Here is an 18,030-nt window from a genome sequence, read left to right on the forward strand (position 1 = left end):
TTTCACGGCATGTCTGCTTCATGTCTTCATTTTATTCAATTCTTTGCAGGTATCGTATCAACGTCATTTGGCTACCTCGTCACACCCAACATGGTCTAATTCGATTTCAAAGTCTTTTGTTTCTCTGCGTCTCTCCCACCGCGTGCCGCTCTCACAAGCAGACCCTTTCGTCGTCTCACGCCATCCACATACTTCTTCGCCACGTTCTCTCTCTCACCGTGGACGCCCAGGTCCTCCAATTCCTCCTCACTCCTTGGTACCCAAAAGGGGTCGACGTCGTCGATCATCTCAAATCCAATGAACTGAAGCATAGGCTGTGCCAGACCGGATGTTCGTTTTCTTATCTCTTCGCTGAAGCCGAAACTCTCTGCGACGGGTAGCGTCGCCTCGATTGTAAAGTACGGTGTGCCTTCCAACAACGACTCGCTCAGGATCGAACCCCTTCGCCGAGTTAGTACACTGTACACCTTGCCCAAGACCTCTGGAGTCGCTTGGATAGTGCAAGAGTACATGGCAAGCAATATCCGAGGCGACCAGTCGAGAAAACCTGAACGGATACTCTCTCGCACACTGGTGATGAGTTCTCCTGTTAACCGTCCAGATTCAGTGCTCGCATCGGCATCGTCGGCCGGCTGGTGGATTATTTCTTCCAAGAAAACCGCGACGCCTTGTGTAGGCTCTCGACACAGTGGTCCCTGGGCGGTTGCAAGCTGGAATGCATATGCAATCGTGTCTGAAAAGTCGTGCGTCGCTTTCGTCATAACGTTACTTGCTTCATCATCGTCGTGTCCGTTTGTTACATTCTCGCCATTTCCCTTCGCTTCATCCAATTCTAGCAGGAATCTTTTGCAGGTATTTGTTCCCGTAGCGTCGATGAGTAGATTCGGCCCTACTCTCCGCGGCCCAAAGGCACATATTCGTGAGATGACTTTCGTCCAGGCTTCCCTGTCCTCCTTTAAATCATCAAATACATCTTGTAATTGCTTTCTGAATTCTTGCAGTGACAAGGTACTTCGCTCATTGCCCATCTCGTTGCCAAGGTCTACTACTTCCTCTTTTTCCACCTCGACACCATCCTCTAGAGCCTGCTTTTCAGCATACAGCCGTCGGAGAGATGGCCCATGCTTGATCAAGAACTCGGTAACGGTTTGAGGAAGCGGTCGTACTCTCAACCTCACAGTCACTGTCTTTGAAGCTGTCACAGCAAGTGCTGTACCTCTTGGATCTTTCGTCTTGGGTGCCTCCATCTCCTCCGCCTTCACGATAGTCTCGCGATACGGCACAATTGGTTCGCCTGGTTGGATGTCACATCTTGCAAACCGCTCTCGAAGATCTTTCAGACATCGTTCCAGGTGAAGTTCGCCAGCTGTTAGAATGACATGTTCACCACTCTCCATCTGCTCGTATACGGCGCATGGATCGCTCTTTTCCAAAAGCTTCAGGCCTTGTATCATCTTGTTCAGATCCATTGGGTTTGTCGGCTCGAGGGCGACACGAACGATAGGCTGGCTTAGAGTCGACACTCCCGCGAGATTGACACCGCCTTCGATCTGGGAACATAACGTACCAGTTTTGAGGATGTGTCCTTCTAAGCCTTCAATGCCGAATACGACACCGGCAGGAACCTTCTCCAACGGCTCTAGCGACCGACCCATTAGAAGATACAGAGCTGTGATAGGCACTTTCTTCGGCTCAGGCGATGCGTGTGGGAATGCAGGGTTGAATTTCGGCGGCAAAACATAAACCTCGTCCCCGACTGATAATGAGCCTGAGAACAACCGCGCGAACCCAATCAGATGCTCTGGGTCTTCAGGTTGCTCGGGCGTCACGTCATCTTCGACCTCTTCACCTATCCTGGTATTTCTTATACCATTGGTAATTCCATCCATGTCACTGCTACCTTCAGCTTCGGCCTGTGCCTTGGCGATTTCTGCACGCTTGCGTCTAGCAAGCTCTCTTGCTTCGTCTGCTGTGAGTGCTGCCCCAAGTTTCCTCCTCTTCGAGGGTAGTTCACTCTCCGGAATCGCTACCATCTTGCTGACATATGCCACCACGGGTGCCGCTGCCTCGGTGTTGAAACCAACCATCGACTCTTTGACCTTATCGTCGATATACCTCGTACTGACCAAGTCTTCGATCAACTCCGGCATTCTTGTTGCCTGAGCACTGGGTGGACTGGGCAAGTATTCGATCACCGAGACGAGTAGGGCCGTCGACAACGGCAGCCATGACGCAAACACAGCTTGCAGTATGGTCTTGGGATCTCGAGACTTCGCAATATGTGGTGGTAGTTTAATCGACAGTGACTTTGTGATCTTCTCCAGTAGCGCAAGATCCCCACGCTCACCACTGACGCCCACCGTTGCATTGTAGACTTGCCAAATCGGATCGAGCACGAGCTGAACAAATATAGGTTTAAGGTTCCTTCCCTTCAAGTGTTTCTGGCCCAATACCTTCTTTGTTTTGGGATCCAGGTAGAAGTCCCCCCAGAGTACCTTCTCTAGTACCGACCTCTTGATGCCCAGTTTCTTTTCGTAGATACTAGCGAACTGACGGACCGTAAATGCCCATCCATCAATGGCGCTCGCAAAAATGACATTGTTCTTCTCCGGCGCAAAGTACAAGTCTTCATCGTCTCGTTCTTCGAATTGTTGATCTAGATCAGATTCGGTCGTGGTCTCGCTTAACGCATCCTGCTTCTGCTGCTCTTTCGCAGCACGTTTCTGGTCCAACTTCTCTCTCCACAACAGATCCTCTTCCATTCTCTCGCCGGCAAAGAAGCCGCCAATAACAGCGTTCACGCCTTCAAGAACCCTTTCCAGGTGTGAGTAGGCTTCGGCCGGACTCATTTTCAACTCCGTAACCAGTCTATCGATCTTGTTTATGACCAGGAGTGGCTTGAGTTTCTCAATCCATACCTGTCGTAGCACCGTCACAGTCTGGGAACATACTCCCTCCACCGCATCCACGAGCACAACCGCAGCATCGCACAGTCTTGAGGCAGTAGACACTTCGGAGGAAAAATCGATATGTCCAGGACTGTCGATCAGATTGATCAAGTATTCCTCCTTCTTCGGCGAGTCGTTCTCCTGCGCTCGGCGCATCATGCTAAAATATAAACTGATTGCGCTGCTCTCCATAGTGATACCACGGATTTGCTCGTCCGGCCTCGAGTCCAGATAGCGGACTTTTCCCGCCATCTTGGGCGATATGATGCCATTAGTGGCGATGAGGGAGTCGGTCAGTGAGGTCTTGCCGTGGTCAACATGGGCTAGGATACAAATGTTTCTTATATTTTGGGAGTTGGATTGCAGGGAAATGAGTTGGGAGGGTGGTATTGCTGGCATGGTGAGGGCTATAATTGAGGAACCATGAAAACGAAAGACTTGTGGCAGCGGCAGTAATGAGTGCTGTCGGCCGCCTAGTATGTATCCGTGTTGGGATAACGCTCACGAGGATCAACGGGTGTATATGGTTGTACAAATCCAGGACTTGCGGTGCTTTGATCATTCGTGAAATACTTCGATTCTTATGACGCACTTTTTCAAGTCTCCAAATGTTTTTCTCCACAACTTTGTTTTACAGAGTCGGAAAGAGAAATGCCCAATATGGCATCTGGAACATTTTCAGAATTCATCTAAGGATGAATATTCGTATCTACTCATCAGTGGTATCTGGAGTTACAGATAAGCCCAGTCAGGCCCGCTTAATGTGACTCATACATGTTCTGGGAGGTCAGATTCACCTACGCGTTTTATCTATGTGATGCAGCCACAATGCTTAGTCCGTCGGGTGGACGACATTTACAATGATCCTGGAATTCTGGCGGGAACGAGGGTTGACCAGCTAACATGAACGCAAGTCATCATTCCTATGATCATAAAGCTGGCAAGGACGCTTCGTGCGGGCTAAGTCCAACAGAACAGCGGGACAAAATTTGACAGCATCAACGGGAGACTCCCCATTTCGCCTTGTATATTTATGCGGATTTCCCTTTTCCTTTCATGACCTTCCTCCTCTGCCTCATCATGTGCGTGTACAAGATATAACTTCCCGGTACATATACTCCCAGCACGGCCTTCAGCAACCAATCTACGTTCTTCCCTTGTTTCTGCGCCGGCGTGAGGGCGAGATACATGAGCAAGCACTCGCTCGTGATGCCGATCGGGTACAGCACGAAGAAGGTGTTGTATCTCAACCACGTCAGGGCAGCAGGGACTCTCTCGCTGACGGCTGCTTTCCACACGAAGAACCCGTAACGAATAATTTCTGTGATCCCCCATGCTGTAATGATCCCTGCAAACGCGATCGGACCCGTAGTCGAACCCGGTGCAGAGCGGCCGTATATATTGGTAGTAAGAACGATTTGGGGGAACATCTCAAGCACGACCCAAACGACCAAGATGCGCGAAGCAACCTGCATTGCCGTCGTCAACGGGCTGGCGCGGACAAGACCAACCAGAGCATGGACGATCTCTAACAGGGCGATTGTCTGGGTCCATTTCAACAGCGGAAACAGCGCATCGAAGAGGTTCTCGAGTTTGCCGAACGTGAGGAGCGTTGGAATGAGAAGGGCGGCCCGTAACGTCACGGTAGACCAGAGGACGAGGCAGAGTGCGTTGTACACTATTAGGTATTGCGAGGTCAGGCTGGGTTCAGAGGCGCGAGAAGGTGGGCGACGTTGGGCAGGTGGCCGGCGTTCGCCTGGTGGACGAGATTGATTAATGTTGTTGTCCATGCTTGAATGTAGAAGTGACAGCCAGAAGATGGTAAGAATCAGGGCCGGATCTTAGAGCATCCTAGAAGACAGACTGGCAGAAGAGAACCACAATTCAAGGTGTTTGGGTACGGGCAAAGGTATGAGTGCGGCACTCCGTAGATTTACTCCGTAAAGTGTTGAGAATAAATTCAATTTAAAGCGGCGTCTCGATCAGTGTCAACACCTAAAAATACGGAGTCTACTATGGAGACATTGTAAATGTACATATCATTAAGTCAACTAAGTTGAGATTGGGAGGTCGATGTATGCATAGGTTTGTCTATTACCTTTTGCTATTAACACATCTATTATCGGCGAATTTTGTTGGGTTGCTTATGCGTATACGCAAAAGAGGCCCATTAGCTTGAGTAGAGTTTCAATACCTCACAGGCCAGCTCCCTCAGTAAATATCATACAGTTGTCTCCGAAATACTGGTGGGCTGGGAAGCCGAACCGAGTATGTCAATTGACGTTGGCCATAGCATGGCATCGCCATGGCAGGCACACACCCAAGTATACGATTGGTGCACATTGTCGGCCTGCTCGCAAACCAGATCGTAAAATGATGACTTGAGCCAACATATGATGGCATCAAGTATTGCACTTTTCCGACTTCAATTCAGCTTCATCATCCAGTCGAAATGATGTCGCTGGCGTGTAATGGTGTCTGTTCAGATCTGTCCCCTCGGCAGTCGATAGAGACAAAGTCTCGCGTCTGTTCAGATATGTTCTGGTATCAACAGTTTTGTGTCCTGAAGACCATAACTTTGTCGGTATGCTTGTAGCATATGGCTGGTTTTGACACCTTGCTTTTCGGATGTGGTCAAGGAGTAATGATCTCTCATGTCGAGGATTCAGCCTCCTCATCTCTTGGGGCTTCCTTGTTATCGGCTTTTGGTTTCTTTACGCTCTTCCATTCCATCCAGATGCCGCCCATCAGCGCTGCCAATGCAAATGCCAGTCCAACATAGAAGACAATCACGAGTGAGTGGTTATAGACCTTGAGAACCATCGGTAGTTGTTGGGCTGTGAAGACTTTGCGTAGGCTAGTCGCGCCAGTACTTGCAACATCTTGGGGTCGAATACCATTGACGCCCTTCAATCCTGATATCAATTTGTTGTCGAGGATGTTTTGGCCCATTGCAACGGAAATGGTACCTCCAAGACCTTGTCCAAAGAACACGACAGAAACTCCGGTCGGAGCGTCCTTCTTGTCCAAAACAGCCTGAGCGGCAATGTTGGTCTGCTGAAGACCTAGGCCGACACCAAAGCCGTACAGGACCTGAACACCAATCCACATGGGGTGCAATGTGTTTATATCAAAAAGAGTAAACAGTCCAGCACCAATGGGTGTCAAGATACCGCCGGCAATGATGGATGGCATATAATAACCAATCCGGCTGACGAAAACTCCGGAAATGATGGATGCTATGACCAGCGCCAGGATGAATGGAAGAGTGGAAATACCAGCTCTGATGGCAGAGTCGCCCTTGATGGCCTGAAACCAGATGCTCAAATAGTAGACGATGAGCATAAACGAGGCACCCAGGCAGAAGGCGTAGAACATGCCCGCAGCAATCGTTCTCTTCATCATGATGCGTGGTGGTACGGTTGCTGACTCTTGCCGCCAGATTTGAATGGCAATGAACACCATGAGTAAGACGCCGAACAGGACAAACAGGGCAATGATGCGGCCATCACTCCATGCATACTGTTGTCCGCCCCATTGTAGCGCCAGAAGAAGACATACCATACAGGGGATGAAGATGAGAGTGCCGGGAATATCGACCCGCTGGAGCTTCTCCTTGAACGGGAGGTCGCCGAGGGCCGGCTTGGTGTTGTCAATAGCGAAGAACAGAAAGACCAAGACCAAGGCACCGATTGGCAGATTGATGTAGAAGCACCATCTCCAGGTGACACTGGTGGTGAAGACACCTCCCAACAGTGGTCCTGCCACGGAGGCTACACCAAAAACCGCACCAAGCAAGCCCATGTAAGTGGGACGTTTTTCCAGAGGAGCTGCGTACATCATCAAGATCATGGCTCCGTTGAACAAACCCCCAGCACCGAGTCCTGCCACAGCTCGTCCCCAGATGAAGCCGATCGAGTTCGGTGCGGCACCGCAGACAGCCGAACCAATTTCGAAGACGCCGACCAGGCTCATAAAAATCCACTTTGGCGAGTAGAATGTGTATAGACGTCCGAAGAAGAGTTGGAGAGCAGTAGTGGGCAGCAAAAACCCAGCATTGTACTGTCAGGAATTGTCAGTGGCGTGTTGCCAATTACCACCAGAGAGAGCAATCATACCCAGCCAATATCACCAAAACTGTTGAATTCATCGGTAATTCTTGGGAGTGCCGTGGCAATGATAGTCCGATCCAGCGCCACGAGAAATACGGATAGATAAATGCTCAGGAGGACCGACACCAATTTCAGACCTTGTGGATAGACATCGGCCTGGCTGGTGACTCTTTCGAGAGCGGCAGCCTCGTCCTCCTGGGGCCTATCTGACGCCAACGATTGAGAACGCACGGGGTCCTGGGCGGTCTTCTCGTCGACGACTGGTTGTGTTGGACTGTCCTCAGCAGCCATGGTGTTGTGAGAGTGCCGTGACGGAGAGGACGAGTAATGGGGATATGACGATCAACGGCTACTTGTCAAGAGAGCGAGGCAAAGCAAGGCAAGGCACAAGGAAGACGAGGTAAGGAGAGAACAGAAGGTAAGGCGTAGTCGTAGGCGAGCACGAACAGGAGGACAACAACAACAACATCAATAAAGAATGCTGGCTGGGTGTGAAGTCTTTTTCATATCTTTTCTCCTGGAAATGTCTAGGTGGTCTATTGCGCGATGACTCGTATCCATTCACTCACGTTTTGCCCCATGGCGGACTGTAACAGTCATTTCGGGCCCGTCAAAGTCCAGGGTACAGCATCCCGTTCGACCTTTTGTTTCTTCTTCTACCTAAGAAAATCTAAGCTTCTGGAGAAAGAGTGGAAAAGAGTGGGACGGGCGACCCGGCGAAATTTGCTTCCGATCGGAATTAACATCTTCTTAACCGCGCCAATCAATCTTGCCGCATTAAAACCGTCGACTCATCGATCCATCATTGTGCGGATAACAGTGCAGTACGGAGTATGTCGTGGGCGTATTCGTATTCGTTTTCGCATTTGACCTCATCATTGACGACCGGCAATTTTATACTAGCGGCTCTGACGCGCCGGCAGACACGATGGTCTAATCAAAATACCATCTCCAGGGAGCACGAGGGCAGTATGAATAGACAACAGAGAATACTAGTAGCACTCAAATGTGGTTTAGTGGCAGGCGGGGGAAAGTGGTAGATTTTCCCTGCATTTTATTCCTGTACTGTACCGTACTCGGTGCTCGTACTCGTACCGTGGATTCTTATCCTCGATAACGCTAGAATAATTTTTTTGAAAGTCGCGGTTTTGCAGTTTTACATTCAACAGTCAACATCCACATACAACTTTTGTACACAGATTTTCACCCGTTGCCTTTCCTTATATTCCTCTCCCTCCAAACAAAAACCTATCCTCCCAGTTCTCAATAGATCAAAATGCCTCCCTCTAAACGCAATCGCATCGTCCACACCTCCAAAACCCACAAGAACCGTAAAGAACTCGTCAGGAGACTGGCTGCAAATGTGCAAGAGGCCGCTGAGCAGTACAACTACATTTGGGTATTCGGTGTCGAGAACATGAGAAATAACTTTCTCAAGCAAGTTAGATCAGACCTCAGCGATTCGAGGATAATGATGGGCAAGACAAAAGTCATGATGGTAGGACTGGGCCAGACCGCCGAAACCGAGTGTGTACCTGGTGTCAGTGCTTTGGGACGTTATGTCAAGGGCGAGATGGGGCTGCTCTTTACAAATCAAGAACCGTCAGAAATCGAACAATATTTCCAAGGGACGCTCAACTTGGACTATGCTAGAAGTGGAACAGCCGCAACGCAGGAGGTCAGAATACCTCCAGGAGAGCTTCATACCATGTACGGTGTACCAGGCGGGGAGGAAGATCCACTGCCCATTCAAATCGAGCCTACCCTTCGCAAACTTGGAATACCCACACGCATACTGAAAGGAAAGGTGGTGCTGGAGGAGAGACCTGATGGGGCTATGGTGGACGACGATGAAGGCTATTTGGTGTGTAGGGAGGGAGACACACTGGACTCCAGACAAACAAACATACTCAAAATTCTAGGTGTCCGCATGTCAGAGTTCAAGATTGACCTGAAAGCTGTCTTTGACAAGAATGAGGGTGCAGTACGGGAAATCAATGGCATGGACATTGACGGAACTGCTGTTTGAGAACTTCCTTATCATGTTCAACTTCACGAATGACGAATCATGCGAGCTGTGTACTCATCCGGCTTCACATACTACCATCAGTGACAAAGCCGACCTAGACCTCTCTCTGGAAGGGCGCTGCTCAGACGTTTGTTCAAGGCTTGTGGAGCATCAATCTCGGAGGTGATCCTGCCTGAATCTTCGGACTTCGAAATTTCCAAAACCTTCCGTGCGTGCATTATGCCGGTGCCGCATTCTTGCTGTTTGCGGCAAGGGTGGCTCAAGAAGAGCATTTTAGAAGCAAGTCTGTGGGTTCTTTATGATGCGGCCCAAAGACGTCTACGCTATATCGAGGTGTCAATTTACATTCACCAATCTCAGGGTGTTTGTCCCATATCAATATGAGTCGAGGAACCAATGTGATTGGGTGCAACACACCCCGCGACTCCTTACCAATAATATGCAGCATCAGTAGCTAAGCGAGATACATTCGGGCATCGAGACATCTCACAGCCTCAGCACAGGCTAACCACGCCCTTGACCAAAAGTTCTCCTCAAAAAGTCCCTTCTGTTTCTCAAGCTAAAGAAGCCTCTTCGCCATCAAAATTCTTTTCTATCTTTTCTGAAACCGTATGCTCTTCTATCATCAGTTCTTCCCCATTCGCGGCCGTCTGACAAAGTGATAATGAGGCTGATCAATTTCCGGACGCTTCAGCTGGAATGGTTTGCCGACGATAGCATCCCCGAGTGCGTCATCCTGTCACATCGATGTGAGACGGAAGAAGTTACCTTCGAAGACACGCGAGATCTTTCTCAAGCTCGTCGAAAGAAAGGCTTTGCGAAACTCCAATAACCAGCGCGGATAGCAATTGCAAATTACAGACTAGAATACATCTGGGTCGATACATGTTGCATTAACAAGGACAGTAGCGCAGAGCTTTCTGAAGCCATTAATGCCACGTATACATGGTATGAAAGATCACTGGTGTGTCTGGCCTACCTTTCCGACGTGCCTGGAAGGGAGCCTCCAACGGCAAGTTCAAAATTCGGGAAAAGCCTATGGTTTACCCGCGGATGGACGTTACAGGAATTGATTGCACCTCGAAAAGTTGAGTTCTACGCCTCTGACTGGAGTTCCTGCGGCACAAAACGGGACCTGAACGAAGCCATTACCGATATCACGTCCATTCCGGCCTTCGTTGTGAAACGTGGCCTCTATTTCGAATCTTATTTTGTCGCGGAGAGAATGTCGTGGGCATCAGACCGAAAAAAACCCGGGTCGAAGACACAGCTTACTGCTTGCTTGGGATTTTCGATGTCAACATGCCTATGATATACGGAGAGGGTAGAAAAGCATTTCTAAGGCTACAAGAAGAGATAATCAAACGCTCCTGCGACTAAACAATCTTTCTTTGGAATATGTCTCCGGGCATGTCAGGTTTATTGGCCGACTCACCTGCGCCCTTCGCGCATTGTAGCCTCTTGAAATCTTTACCCATAGAATCATTTGTCGATAACACAAAAGCACAGCCTTATGCACTCACCGACATGGGATTGGAAATCCAAATACCTCTGATTATCTGGTCTCTGGATACCTATATTGGACTACTCCGATGTTTTGTCAATGGAAAAACTGATACCATCGGAACATTCTTGTCATACAGAGACGGACGATATTTCAGAATAGTTTGCAAAGATGCCAGTAGGATTCGTGTTTCCTTGTTCGAACAAGACGCATTTCACCGGAATGGCTCAGTAATATACGGCAGAAATGTGTTGATCAGTCATGGTGGTATTCATGAAGTAAAACCTCTCTACGGATTCCGCCTCATGTTAGACTGCAACAAATTTGGTCGGAATGATCTTGGGGCAATCGACATATTAGCACATCACTGGGAACCGGAGTCTGGGGAGGTTTCCATTGAACCGGGTACGATAGGAACCGTCGCAGTTGTATTCTTCAACAGCATCGTGTCGCCTTTGGACTCAAGGAAGACCGCGTTCTTCCAGCTTGCGTTTGATGGCCATTTCAATCCGTGTTGTTTGGTTGGCTACTGCTATAGGCGAGCTTTGTCAACGTTGAACCCAGAGCGATGCGACATGCTGCAAGCGTGTTTTCTTCCCCAGTCGGCTCCAAAAGAGCAATTCCCCAAAGCCTCTTGGGCGCAAGAAGACAGCGGATGGTTGGAAGCAAGCAACTGGTGGACTACGAAGACCACCAACCATCCAACTGGGGGTTGTGCCATGTTCATAAATGATGGCAATAGATGGCTACTGCAAGGAAAGGGGTAGGTGTGAGACTATTATCCCTAGAATCGCTATTGGGTTCGAAAAATCAAGGGACTATGAGGAATGGGGCTGGACCTTCTATTTGCTCACAGAGGCATAGTCCGAGTGTTCCTCCTGCCGGATCCAGCAAGCATTCTGAGGCTTCCAGCTGAATTGAGTACCGACATGTCTACCGCAATGTCCGAACAAGATTCGGCTCGGTGCCACCATTCAACAGCGCATCTCACCATCATACCCTCCCCATAGACACACTCCGACGTTGAAAACCAACTGCTTAAGAAGCTTCAATGTGTGTCGAACCATAATGGGACCAATGATGGATTAAAACGAATGATTTATATAGCCAGGGTTTGTATTGTTTCCGTAGCTAGCTAACTTGGCCAGTTAGGCCGTCATAGAACTGGTCTCTCAAAAAGCCCTCCGACCATCATCGACAATTTTGATCTTCTAATCAAAGTGGACGCCATTGAGGTCGACGTGTGATTCATGAGTTGGTACCCAAAAATGCAGCCTTGCCGTACTATTAACTATCTGCCTCGCTTTGGGCAGTGCTTGAGAGCACGCATATGCCATTATCTGGGCAAGACGAGGGCCGAAGAGTGCCCAGGAAGGCTGACTTGACGACCATTCCGACCAAACCTCATTCAGACACGGAAGAACGGGACCATTTGCTGTTTTCCTTTTGGGCCAAATCGCTCCTGCAGGAATCCTTGTCTACACCAGCCAATCGTGCCTGCTGTGAAGCGCCTCATATGTGTGTGCAGAAGGCAACCTCACATTCCAGCTAATCCATGTTGGGACCTCAAGAGTTGCCTTGAAATCATCAGATTCAGCCTCACCGACCTCAAAACAATCTCAGGCGCTTGTGCATTTTTCCCTCTATATCAACCGGATGTGATGTTGGATCGTTGAACTTGACGCTGTATTCTGTTTCTCTTTGAATACTCTGACTCCCTTCGCCTCACCAAGTCAAAGAACTCTGACCGAAAGCACACAACTATGTCGAAGCCTGATCCCTTCTCTCCAGATCTATCAATTCATCCGCGGGCTTCCCCTGGACGAGGCGGTGAAAGTGTCAGAAGGTCTTCCCAGAAGAAATGCAGTGTTTTGGTGGACAATCTAGCGCCTGAGATCGAACAGCATCACCTCGAAGCGTTCATGATGCAAGGTCTGTTTCAAGCGATATTACATCCTGACAGTTTGAATTTAATATTGAGATTGCAACAGCCGGACAGGTTATTTTTGCTAGCATTCAAATTCTTCCAAATGACACGGCGAAGGTGGGCGCAATTCGGCTGGTTTCTTTGTCTCGATGGTCTTCCGATTTTCTTTTGCTCATATTGAGTGCTTTCTTGCTGACAAAGGCCTGGCTTGTGAGGCTGTCGAGGGATATGCGTACGCGTGAGTTCTTTTCGCTCACCTCTCCTGTGTATCTCTTATCCCAGGTATCTGTTCTGACTCACAGTAGCATTGTCGAATACGCAACGAAGGAACAAGCTCAACATGCTAGTCGGATGCTCGACCATCGAATGCTTATGGGCCATCATGTGGCCGTTCTACAGGTACGAAAGCTCGCAGAAGCCGATGATGCAGTCCAAGTAGCTCTAACTCAGCCTTTCAGTGGTCCCGACCAGAAAGTCGTAGGGAAACTGAAAATCTGTCTGGCCCCAAACCGTTCACTGATTTCGCATGTGGTGGAGGTGAGAGAAGCAAAACAATTTACGTGGGAAATGTAAGTCTTGACCAAGTTCTTGATTTGTTTGTTCATACTTACTGTAGCCAGCTTCCCTTGATGCCTCGCGTGCCTAGCATTCAACATCTACTTGCCTTATTCAGCACGGTTGGCAGGATCGAACGTGCAGAATATCAGTACGCTGGCGGGGTTGTGATCCAATTTGACACGGCGGAGACAGCTGATGCTGCGATATGTATGACTATGCCATGATCTTGTTCGGAATCTATGTTGACATGTGGCAGCTGAGTTCAATGATCGCTACACCCTCGATGTTTCCTACGTCATGTATCTCAACAATGCACGAGCATCCATCTGGCAAAAACTGGAAACGGTCTCCCTCTCTCTGAAAGGGATGACAGCTCTCGAGGTCCCAGAGCCTTTCCCGATTGGTCGATATGGATGGGCCCTTTTCCAGTGGGAGGTCCCTCAACTTTCTCAAAGAGGTAACGATCCAATGAGCTTCATACCGAAAGATACTACGGACACATTAAAAGCTGATCCGCTTTGCGATTCTCTCGTCTTGTCGGGATCACTCAATGTTTATGAGGCTTCAACAACTAGCAGTCACATGAAGAAACATTGGGGTCCGCTTGGAACAGCAGTACTTGACGCCGTCAGAAGCACGTTACTCCAGTTAGGAGAAGTCAAAGGTAACGAGTCTATCTCTCGAGTGATTGTTCCAGGGACACTAACCTGCTTACTGTCAAGTTTGCCCAAGCATCAATAGACGGTTCTTGATGTGTGGGTTTAATTCTCGTCTGATTGTGCATTTTGGGGATCCCTGGATGAATATACAGCTGCAAGATATGGCAATCGAGGCACTCGCCTGGCTCTGCCGGGCATTACGACCGTGCCCGAATCAGACAAGCTCTGCTCTATTCATGTCTCAAGCAAGGCAGATTAGAACAGCTTCGGCTCTTGGCTTCCGATTGCAACCTCTTTCCCCCTGGAATACAGACGTGCAGCAGAACAAGTCCGCATGCTGGATGGCCCTTTTTACAAATTGCATCGTGGCAGAACAACAGCTTTCCCGTGTCTGGGGAGAAGGTCTTGAGATCTCGTTTGACATGATGCTCCAAGTCAGTGGTGTAGAGAACTTTGTCTGGCTGAACGATCATCAAGATGGTAAGGCTGTGAGCACACGAAGCGGCGGTTACATAGCAGTCGGCTTTTTTACCGCGTTGATCCCTATCAGTCGACATCCGGGGACACAAGACCGTGCGCCGGGTATACAATGGCACTTGGAATTCACCGAGGACGAACCAATAAGTCTCGCAACTCTATCCACAAAAAGGATTCCGCGGCTGCCGCTCAACAACCTACAAGATTTGCCTCAGTGCCAATGCTATTTGGGCTGGTGTGACGATGCAGACATATTGCTTGGGACCGCACAGATGCCCAACACCTTGTCTTGGTCTGGACTTCCCCAGAGAAGCAGGTCGCTTCGTGCCTCAGGATGGAATTTGACTGGACAGCTGGGAGGAAACTTGGGCCCAGTGCAAGCAATCGGGCAAGTAACTCGCACTTGGCAGTTGGAAAATGTGCGCCAGAGATTCGAGCCTCAAAACACGTACGCCAAAGCCCTCCAAATCAACTCACGGCAAGTTGCACTGATTTTTGACGTCACTGCGAAGAGAGCCTGGTTGGTGCCGAAGCTCAGCCTCATGCTGCACTTGTGCCATACCTTTGTGCGACATTTCAAGGACGAAGGAATGGGGAGCATCGATCGGGTGCCTTTTGCCGAGCCCTCGAACGATGGTGCCCTTGCTGCCAAAGAAGCATTGTCAGGCCACGGTGACATCCTTGTCTTCAGTCACGGCTCCACTCCTCATGATCAAATTCGGCTTCGGAACATCCTTGTCGACATCAGCAGCAATATGTCTCAATCTCTCGCCGCAGGAGAAAGGCCACGCTTCCTGCGTGCTCTTAGTCCTGAGCTGATGGATATGATTGCCGAGCCAGGCAGCGGATCGCTCTTGGCGGAGGTACCGACCAAATACTTCCCATCATCGAGTTCGAACAGCTTCCCGCAGCTCGCAGATTCGGTGTACGTATGCTCAGACCTCGGAACTGCAATTCGCCCAAGCGCTGCTTCCGGTCAAGTTTCCTGCGGTTGTATGAACCTCGAGCGTGACAAAGGCTACGTTGCAGTGCACCTTCGGTGTTTAGAAGCTCTTCTCCAGCGGCGAAACAAGTCTCTTTTACGTTGGCCGAGCTGGGGCTTGCCACTTGGTGATGGCCGCCAATGGTGTCCTGATCCATATGTTCCGTGTTCTCATCAAGGCAATGTCTCGTACTGGGCTAAGCCTCGGAACTTCGTGCAAACCACCTCAAGGTCGAGATATATGTTACATCGTAGTCTTCCAATGCACGAAGTTCCCGTTATTACGGGTGCCAGGGTGTTTGGTGGAGTTGAGAGCATATGGGACAGGGTCCGCTCGATCTGGCGAAGGGAAGAATCGAGAGAGCCGGAGGGACGCTCTGAGGCCTTGAGGGTAAACTGATCTCACCATCATCGGAATGGGAAAGTACAAGACATGGAACAGGGAAGCAGGCTGATAAATTTATTGTTTTTGTGTTTTTGTAGCCAGCTGATGTCTGATCTGACCGGATGTTACAGAATGACCATGGTAATGGCTCACTTGGAAGCTCCTTTGGAACCTTGTCAATATTCGTAGATTGAACAGCCGGACTGAGCCGTCATAGGTCTGAACCCGTGATACAGCACATACCTTGAGACAAAGCCCTCGTTCGGTACCAGTGTCCCGCCTGTGAATGGGATAGAGGAGTAAAATAGAAGAGCGATAAGAAAAAAGGCCGAAATTGGTGACTAACGAATGGATGGATCCGCGAATCGACTTCCATTTCTTTTCTCCATTTTCTTTTTTATTTTTTGTCGAGCGGGTTTGACTACCAATTTTGATTAGTTCCCAAAGCAAAAGAAATTGCCGTGTTGTACTGTACGCACGCAACATGTTCGTCTCTCTTGGGGGTAAGGGGAACAGCAGATGGATGGGTTACTGTACCTTGTGTGTTTTTATGAATTCCGGGGAAAAAAAGAAAAAGAAATAGAACCTCCCCCCCCAAAAAGAATCACACACAGGCACAAACGGTCAACCACGCCCCGGACACGGTTCGTCGAGTGTTCAGGGTGAAGACGCAAAATTGCCGCCGAGGTTGCCGTCCACGATTCATTCCATCGGTCAGTTTCGTTGGGAGTAAAAAGACCCATACTTTGCATTTTCCACCATCGTTCCTCGACGGTAAAGAGGAAGAAAAAAATCTCCCTTCCGTCGTGACTTGACTCTAGAAAAAATGGGGTGGGGGGCGCGGGCGGAAGCGAGGGATGAGACCGGCCTCTAGGCTCCGGGACCCCGACGGCTAGGGCACGATGATTTGTGTTCTCTTGCGGCCATACGTCGCCCCGATTTCCATCAGGACCAGCGGGGGCACATCCTTGACACTCTTCATACTTCACATGTCCACATCCCACACCATCAAGAGTTTTTCCCAGTCGGATCGTCCACGATCAGGACTTCCCCAGGGCCAAGTGTCTGCTTTGAATGCAGAAGGGGGAGAGATAGCAAGAAAAGGTAGATTTTATAGTTGGGGGTCGGGGCTCCAATCCACCCGGTCAAAGGCCCGGAGGAGCCTCTCGTCCCTGTCTATCTTGGCCCGGATGAAAGTCGCCACGTCGCCGACCTTTTCGGTCCTGCGGACCTCGTCGATGAACTCCTGGACGGTCTGGGACTCGCCGGCCCGGATGATGGCGAGGAAACCCGAAATCATCTGCCTGTGCCGCTTGAGCTGCTCGTTGGCCTCGTTCAGCTCCTGGATGACGCGGTGGTTGCTGGCCTTCTTCCTCCCGTCGCCCTCGGCGTCGAACCGGCACGACCAGCGGCGGCGCTGGCAATTTTCGCACGGCTGGGCGCCCGTGCACCGGATCTTCTTCCGCTGGCACATGACGCACGCCCGGGACGACCGCGCCCTCGACCTGGCCGACTGGGGCGCCTCGACCGCCGGGCCGTCATCCCCGGGGGATTCGGTCAGATCCAAATCGGCGAGGTCCGGTTGGGTTGTGCTCAGCGTGCTCGCGTCGTCGACGACGGATGCCGAAAGGACCGGGTTCGCGTCGTTGGGATTGGCTTGACCGAATGAGGCCATTGCGTGGGCGGAGACCGGGGGAAAGTCCGGCACAGTCGTCTTGTACGGGTTTTGAGATTCGTCGTTTGAGGACGTCCTGCCCCCCGCGGAGAGAGGCTGTGGAGAAGTTTACCGTGAAAGAGTCTTGGGAAGGGGAGAGGTTTCCCGGTCCTTTTGTGCTTGTGATTGGTGCGGAATGGGAAAAAAAGTGGTCATAATCAACTGGATTAGTTGTCACGGCAAGATGGGGGTGGGAAGGAGTTTAATGACTTTGGTCGACGGCGTAAGGTTTTGTCGTCGCCGATGCATGCTCGCCGGCAGCGAGGTTTCCCAGAGGGGAGAAGGAGTTGGCAAGGTGAGGTGCGGGAAACGGTGACAGCTAAGTCCCAGTCTCGGCGCAAGGGGCTTCGTTCCCAGATGTACTGTACAGGTTTATCGCACATGAGGCGGTCAGCATCACGCGTTTCCGACACCCACCGGCATAAACCATCGTGCGTCTTGTCTGAACCAAAGGCCGTGGAGAATTGCATGTCGGATTCCTGTCCTGTGAGTCGATGAAGGGGGAACAGCATCCCCGCCAGCCTCGCAAAAAGGATTGGGTGGTTTGGAAGTTTACAAAAGTCAAAACCCACGCCGCAATTGCAGGCAAAGGGGGCCACCGGGAAAGCGTGTTTGAAAGCCCTCGGGAGGACGAGCACGGTCGCCGACTTTATGATCCCCAACTCACCTTCCGATCCCAAGGTGAAACACCAAAGTGAGGAAATGGTTCGTCTCGATCTTGAAAATATGAGGGAT

At 50.2% G+C, this 18,030-nt stretch overlaps 7 protein-coding genes across 11 annotated transcripts; 3 read left to right on the forward strand and 4 right to left on the reverse strand.

Moving 5' to 3' along the window:
- Positions 1 to 11: 11 nt before the first annotated feature.
- Positions 12 to 3,509, reverse strand: PV06_08664 (uncharacterized protein). The gene has a single exon (XM_016410020.1). The coding sequence runs from the start codon at positions 3,345 to 3,347 to the stop codon at positions 96 to 98; it is 3,252 nt and encodes a 1,083-aa protein (XP_016259042.1). The 5' UTR covers positions 3,348 to 3,509; the 3' UTR covers positions 12 to 95.
- A 297-nt stretch (positions 3,510 to 3,806) lies between these two features.
- Positions 3,807 to 4,857, reverse strand: PV06_08665 (uncharacterized protein). Its single transcript, XM_016410021.1, has one exon. The coding sequence runs from the start codon at positions 4,736 to 4,738 to the stop codon at positions 3,980 to 3,982; it is 759 nt and encodes a 252-aa protein (XP_016259043.1). The 5' UTR covers positions 4,739 to 4,857; the 3' UTR covers positions 3,807 to 3,979.
- Positions 4,858 to 5,072: 215 nt separating this feature from the next.
- Positions 5,073 to 7,511, reverse strand: PV06_08666 (uncharacterized protein). The gene is made up of 2 exons (XM_016410022.1): positions 7,067 to 7,511; positions 5,073 to 7,010 (listed from the first exon to the last, which is right to left on the reverse strand). Exons 1-2 carry the CDS (start codon positions 7,349 to 7,351, stop codon positions 5,601 to 5,603), a joined length of 1,695 nt encoding a protein of 564 aa, XP_016259044.1. The 5' UTR covers positions 7,352 to 7,511; the 3' UTR covers positions 5,073 to 5,600.
- A 704-nt stretch (positions 7,512 to 8,215) lies between these two features.
- Positions 8,216 to 9,480, forward strand: PV06_08667 (uncharacterized protein). The gene has a single exon (XM_016410023.1). It carries the CDS (start codon positions 8,337 to 8,339, stop codon positions 9,087 to 9,089), a length of 753 nt encoding a protein of 250 aa, XP_016259045.1. The 5' UTR covers positions 8,216 to 8,336; the 3' UTR covers positions 9,090 to 9,480.
- A 3,189-nt stretch (positions 9,481 to 12,669) lies between these two features.
- On the forward strand, positions 12,670 to 13,302 carry PV06_08668 (uncharacterized protein; the record flags this gene model as incomplete). Its single annotated transcript, XM_016410024.1, has 3 exons — positions 12,670 to 12,758; positions 12,826 to 13,089; positions 13,137 to 13,302. 3 exons carry the CDS (start codon positions 12,670 to 12,672, stop codon positions 13,300 to 13,302), a joined length of 519 nt encoding a protein of 172 aa, XP_016259046.1.
- Positions 13,019 to 18,002, reverse strand: PV06_08669. 5 transcript variants are annotated; one of them, XM_016410029.1, is made up of 3 exons: positions 16,119 to 18,002; positions 15,825 to 16,002; positions 13,019 to 15,744 (listed from the first exon to the last, which is right to left on the reverse strand). In XM_016410029.1, exon 1 carries the CDS (start codon positions 17,254 to 17,256, stop codon positions 16,693 to 16,695), a length of 564 nt encoding a protein of 187 aa, XP_016259051.1. In that variant the 5' UTR covers positions 17,257 to 18,002; the 3' UTR covers positions 13,019 to 15,744; positions 15,825 to 16,002; positions 16,119 to 16,692. The 5 variants fall into 5 exon arrangements, with proteins under 5 accessions (XP_016259051.1, XP_016259050.1, XP_016259049.1 ...); XM_016410028.1 differs by having other exon boundaries at positions 16,061 to 18,002; XM_016410027.1 differs by having other exon boundaries at positions 13,019 to 16,002.
- PV06_08670 (uncharacterized protein) lies at positions 13,899 to 15,775 on the forward strand (the record flags this gene model as incomplete). Its single annotated transcript, XM_016410030.1, has 2 exons — positions 13,899 to 15,587; positions 15,713 to 15,775. The coding sequence occupies 2 exons, from the start codon at positions 13,899 to 13,901 to the stop codon at positions 15,773 to 15,775; spliced, it is 1,752 nt and encodes a 583-aa protein (XP_016259052.1).
- Positions 18,003 to 18,030: the final 28 nt, after the last annotated feature.

The sequence above is a fragment of the Exophiala oligosperma genome (genome assembly GCF_000835515.1).
Source record: "Exophiala oligosperma strain CBS 72588 unplaced genomic scaffold supercont1.9, whole genome shotgun sequence".
Classification (NCBI taxonomy): Eukaryota; Fungi; Ascomycota; class Eurotiomycetes; order Chaetothyriales; family Herpotrichiellaceae; genus Exophiala; species Exophiala oligosperma.